The 6,000-nt window shown below is 46.3% G+C and overlaps 1 protein-coding gene across 2 annotated transcripts in view; it reads right to left on the reverse strand.

Moving 5' to 3' along the window:
• Positions 1 to 4,312, reverse strand: part of CUNH22orf15 (chromosome unknown C22orf15 homolog) — a 32,591-nt gene extending 28,279 nt beyond the window's left edge. The window contains exons 1-2 of one of the 2 annotated variants that reach the window (XM_073674685.1): positions 3,987 to 4,312; positions 370 to 456 (exon numbers count right to left, since the gene is read on the reverse strand). In XM_073674685.1, the coding sequence (XP_073530786.1) occupies positions 370 to 456; positions 3,987 to 4,011 (112 nt within the window). In that variant the 5' untranslated portion in view covers positions 4,012 to 4,312. The remainder of the gene's footprint in view (positions 1 to 369; positions 457 to 3,986) is intronic. The other variant, XM_073674676.1, reaches the window with a different exon arrangement.
• Positions 4,313 to 6,000: the final 1,688 nt, after the last annotated feature.

Genomic DNA, 6,000 nt, shown 5'->3' on the forward strand with positions numbered 1-6,000 from the left:
TACATGTTTCTCTGCACTGTCGACAAACCATAATGCTGTATGAACTGTCTTCAAAAAATCTACTTTTAAGAAAGTGAGCAGAGAAATAATTATCTTCTGTTTTAACACTTTAAGACCTTTGAGATGAGAATGGTTGTCCATGAAGAAAAAGGAGTCAGCTGTTACTGGAAATGGTGCCTTATCTGTCCATGGGCAGTCTCCAGCTCACCACCTATGTGAATGGTGCTGAGCAGCAATACCTGTGCAGCAGCCCGTAGAGAGATATGGGGCTTTTTTGGAAAATAAAGCAGACAGTTTTCCCTAATCTTGAAGAACCAATTTATATATGATGTTTGAGTTCCTTGATAATCATGCAGTAACATTACTCACCCTCGGGTCCACACTGGCTTCTTTCTCTTAAACTTTCTGTTAAATTGATAGATTTGCAGTTTGGATTTAATAAAATCTGATGATCAGCTGAAAAAAAAAATCTTACAGTTAGTAAGTGGTAAGGCAAACAGCGGCTGTATCAGGGGCGGAACTACCGCCCGTGCAGCCGGTTCATTGAACGGGGGCCCCGAGGGAGAGGGGGCCCCGAGGGAGAGGGGGCCCCTCCAGCAGGGCCGCCATCAGGGCATGACTGCCCTGACTCCAGTATGGGGCCCGGCCGGTAGGGGCCCCCTCGGGGGCCCCCCTCTTGTGCGTCTCTCTCCTCATGGGGCCCCCGGCCCCATGCTATGCGCCGGGTCCGGGACATTTCAGCGCTGAGCTGCGCTGTTGCAGCAGCGCCTTCATGATTCCCCTGACTTCCGGTCATGTGACGGTGCCGTCACATGGCCGGAAGTCAGGAGAACCTGCTGTCAGCGATTTGGACGAGCGCCAGGATTCTGCAGGGATCGCATGGGGGTAAGTATAACAAGTTTTATTTTTTTTAAAATACAATTAACTAGGAGTGGAGAGATGGGAGAAGCACATGTGTGTGTGTGTGTGTGTGTGTGTGTGTGTGTGTGTGTGTGTGTGTGTGTGTGTGTCTGTGTGTGGGGGGGGAGATGGGAGATGCACATGTGTGTGTGTGGGGGGGGAGATGGGAGATGCACATGTGTGTGTGTGGGGGGGGAGATGGGAGATGCACATGTGTGTGGGGGGGAGATGGGAGATGCACATGTGTGTGTGTGGGGGGGGAGATGGGAGATGCACATGTGTGTGGGGGGGGGAGATGGGAGATGCACATGTGTGTGTGTGTGTGTGTGTGTCTGTGTATGTGTGTGTGGGGGGGGAGATGGGAGATGCACATGTGTGTGGGGGGGAGATGGGAGATGCACATGTGTGTGTGTGGGGGGGGAGATGGGAGATGCACATGTGTGTGTGTGGGGGGGGAGATGGGAGATGCACATGTGTGTGTGTGTGTGTGTGTGTCTGTGTATGTGTGTGTGGGGGGGAGATGGGAGATGCACATGTGTGTGTGTGGGGGGGGGAGATGGGAGATGCACATGTGTGTGGGGGGGGAGATGGGAGATGCACATGTGTGTGTGTGGGGGGGGAGATGGGAGATGCACATGTGTGTGGGGGGGAGATGGGAGATGCACATGTGTGTGGGGGGGAGATGGGAGATGCACATGTGGGGGGGGATGAGAGAGGTGCACATGTGGTGGAGGGGGATGAGAGAGGGGCACATGTGGGGGAGGGGGATGAGAGAAGGGCACATGTGGGGGAGGGGGATGAGAGAGGGGCACATGTGGGGGAGGGGGATGAGAGAGGGGCACATGTGGGGGAGGGGGATGAGAGAGGGGCACATGTGGGGGGGAGGGGGTGAGAGAGGGGCACATGGAGGGGGATGAGAGCTGCACATGGGGGGGTTTGAGAGCTGCACATGGGGGAATTGGGAGTAGGGGGATAATGAGCTGCACATAACGAATGTGGGGTGGGGGAGAGTAAATGATAAATGATGATGGGGTGGGGAGAGCACGGACATGATATAATGAATTGGGGCAGGGGGTGCATGTAAATATTGAATGCGGGGAGCAGGAAGTATAGAGTAGAGGGCGTTGCGGATGCAGGAGTGTGACTGGTAACAAATTGGCGGAAAGAGTAGAGGTTCTAATTAAATTATATATTAAGTGCCTATTTACAGTTAATGGGGGCACAGTGGTGGATTACAATTTATATTTGGAATGGTAGGTTGCCTAATAACTAACCATATATTGATGGTGGATGCACGTCTGTATTCAGCTGCGTAATGTAGAAGTTGGGGAATGTGCTCTAGATAACTGTGTTATTTTATGCACAGACGAGTCCTGGCTGGAAGACGTGATGGCGGTCTGTGCTGGATGAAGGAGAAAAGCGAAGATGAAGGACTTCACCTAGAGACGTCACCGGTGAGTCAGTCTATTACATGTACACTGTGTATAATGTCACTGGTGATCACTGTATTACCTGTACACTGACACTATATACAGAGCTCCTGTGTATAATGTCACTGGTGATCACTGTATTACCTGTACACTGACACTATATACAGAGCTCCTGTGTATAATGTCACTGGTGATCACTGTATTACCTGTACACTGACACTATATACAGAGCTCCTGTGTATAATGTCACTGATGATCACTGTATTACCTGTACACTATATACAGAGCTCCTGTGTATAATGTCACTGTACTACCTGTACACTGACACTATATACAGAGCTCCTGTGTATAATTTCACTGGTGATCACTAGATTACCTGGACACTTACGTTATACATACCATGTATAGAGCTCCCGTGTATAATGACACTTATGGTAATATTAGTAATGTGGTGGTAATATTAGTAATGTAGTGGTAATATGTGGTCTGGTCATGGTGTGGCAGTTTTTCTCCCTTCTGTGTGGTATTAATCGGTCACTATGTTGTGGTAATATGTGGTCTGGTCATGGTGTGGCGGTATTCCCTGTATGTGGTATTATTGGTCATTTAAAAAAAAAATGTATATGACACATTCCCTTAAAGAAAACTAAATAAAAATATATCTAAAAAGAGTATTGGATATTTTAAGAAAATTTTAATAGGTTAGAGTAGGGCCCGCCCAGAAGAGTCTACCTTATCGTGGTGGCGGCTTTAAAAATCTTTTGGCCAAAACAAAAGCTGATGGCTATGTATGTGGCGCCGTCACATGGCCGAACGTCAGGAGAACCTGGTGGCAGCGACGTGGACGAGCGCCAGGATTCTGCAGGGATTGCATGGGGGTAAGTATAACAAGTTTTATTTTTTTTAAATACAATTAATTAACTAGGAGTGGGGGGAATCAGAGATGCACGGGGGGGATGAGAGATGCACATGGGGGGGGTGAGAGATGCACATGGGGGGGGTGAGAGATGCACATGGGGGGGTGAGAGATGCACATGGGGGGGGTGAGAGATGCACATGGGGGGGTGAGAGATGCACATGGGGGGGTGAGAGATGCACATGGGGGGGTGAGAGATGCACATGGGGGGGATGAGAGATGCACATGGGGGGGGATGAGAGATGCACATGGGGGGGATGAGAGATGCACGGGGGGTGAGAGCTGCACATGGGTGGGATGAGAGCTGCACATGGGGGGGTGAGAGATGCACATGGGGGGTTATGTTTACATAACTTTGTTGCCTTATGAAGGGCAGGGGGGGCCCCCCAAAATTTCTTGCACAGGGGCCCACTACAGTCTGTGTCCGCCCCTGGGCTGTATTATATAGATTGATCTAGATTGGCAGCGGATGATTCGCTTTAGGTAATAATGATTAATGACTGAATTGCTAACATTGTGATGGCTTAATATAAGCTCCAAAATACCAGCTTCAGCAGAAAGCCTTTATCACAAGTTTTAAGAAATTTCACTTTACAAATTCCTGTCCTCGTTATTTGCTTTTATTCTTTCTCAAACCCCCACAGTCCATCCTGTACATTGCTTCATCGGCATGCATTGTGCTCAGTGAGTAACACAGCGCTTATGAAAAAGCTCAAATGAAATGAAATCTCTTACATTACCTCCGAATTTCACAGTGATAAACATCTTCCACACTGTTGTAGTCTTCACGGATAAGAGTTTAATATCAGTGACGTGTTTCTATTACTAAAATCTCCTGTAACTAAGGCGGAACTTCTTCTAGGGTCCTGGAAGAGCGTGCAAATTTCAGGACTGTTTCTTACTGTTCAGAGCTGAGCGGAGAGTTGATCCTTTTGTCTTGGTATCTAAGAGGCAACTAAAGCTTGTGCCAAGAGGCATATAATTATCCCCTATGGAAGCTTACAATGACACACTGGGTGGAACACTAGTCATTAAATCACAACCCACCAAACATGTAAGTGCCGGAATGTGTGCAACTGAGATGACAACACTTGTTCTTTTACTCTAACATAACACTAGTTGTGCAATGAAGAAAGAGGAAACACAGCTTCCTTTATTATTCTACATGACATAATTGTGATATGGAACAGGTTTCTTTATCTTTTACAAAAAGTTGGGTAGCACTGCTTTAAATCTGTATTCAAAGGGAACCTGTCACCATGAAAATGCAGTCCAACCTGCAGGCGCCTTGCTATTGAGCAGGAGGAGCTGAGCAGATTGATATATAGTTTTGTGGTAGAAGGTTTAGTATAAGGCCACGTTCACACATTCAGTATTTGGTCAGTATTTTACATCACTATTTACAGTTATATGAAAAATTTTGATATATGTAATAACTGTTGGACACAGTAATGTTTCTGCCTTGAAATGAGGTTTATTGTACTAACAGAAAATGTGCAATCTGCATTCAAACAAAATTTGACAGGTGCATAAGTATGGGCACCTCACCAGAAAAGTGACATTAATATTTAGTAGATCCTCCTTTTGCAAAAATAACAGCCTCTAGTCGCTTCCTGTAGCTTTTAATGAGTTCCTGGATGAAGGTATTTTTGACCATTCCTCTTTACAAAACAATTCCAGTTCAGTTAAGTTTGATGGTCGCCGAGCATGGACAGCCCTCTTCAAATGATCCCACAGATGTTCAATGATATTCAGGTCTGGGGACTGGGATGGCCATTCCAGAACATTGTAATTGTTCCTCTGCATGAATGCCTGAGTAGATTTGGAGCGGTGTTTTGGATCATTGTCTTGCTGAAAGATCCATCCCCTGCGTAACTTCAACTTTATCACTGATTCTTGAACATTATTGTCAAGAATCTGCTGATACTGAGTGGAATCAATGCGTCCCTCAACTTTAACAAGATTCCCGGTGCCTGCATTGGCCACACAGCCCCAAAGCATGATGGAACCCCCACCAAATTTTACTGTGGGTAGCAAGTGTTTTTCTTGGAATGCTGTGTTTTTTTGCCGCCATGCATAACACCTTTTTGTATGACCAAACAACTCAATCTTGGTTTCATCAGTCCACAGGACCTTCTTCCAAAAAGAAATTGGCTTCTCCAAATGTGCTTTTGCATACCTCAGCCGACTCTGTTTGTGGCGTGCTTGCAGAAACGGCTTCTTTCGCATCACTCTCCCATACAGCTTCTCCTTGTGCAAAGTGCATTGTATAGTTGACCGATGCACAGTAACACCATCTGCAGCAAGTTGATGCTGCAGCTCTCTGGAGGTGGTCTGAGGATTGTCCTTGACTGATCTCACCATTCTTCTTCTCTGCCTTTCTAATGTTTTTCTTGGCCTGCCACTTCTGGCCTTAACAAGAACTGTCCCTGTGTTCTTCCATTTCCTTACTATGTTCCTCACAGTGGAAACTGACAGGTTAAATCTCTGAGACAGCTTTTTGTATCCTTCCCCTGAACAACTATGTTGAATAATCTTTGTTTTCAGATCATTTGACAGTTGTTTTGAGGAGCCCATGATGCCACTCTTCAGAGGAGATTCAAACAGGAGAACAACTTGCAAGTGGCCACTTTAAGTAGCTTTTCTCATAATTGCATACACCTGGCTATGAAGTTCAAAGCTCAATGAGGTTACAAAACCAAAAAAAGTGCTTTATTAAGTCAGTAAAAAGTAGGTAGGAGTATTTAAAACAAG

Source organism: Phyllobates terribilis, unplaced genomic scaffold (assembly GCF_046119375.1).
Source record: "Phyllobates terribilis strain yellow unplaced genomic scaffold, ASM4611937v1 Scaffold_1__5_contigs__length_1240528914, whole genome shotgun sequence".
Taxonomy (NCBI): Eukaryota; Metazoa; Chordata; class Amphibia; order Anura; family Dendrobatidae; genus Phyllobates; species Phyllobates terribilis.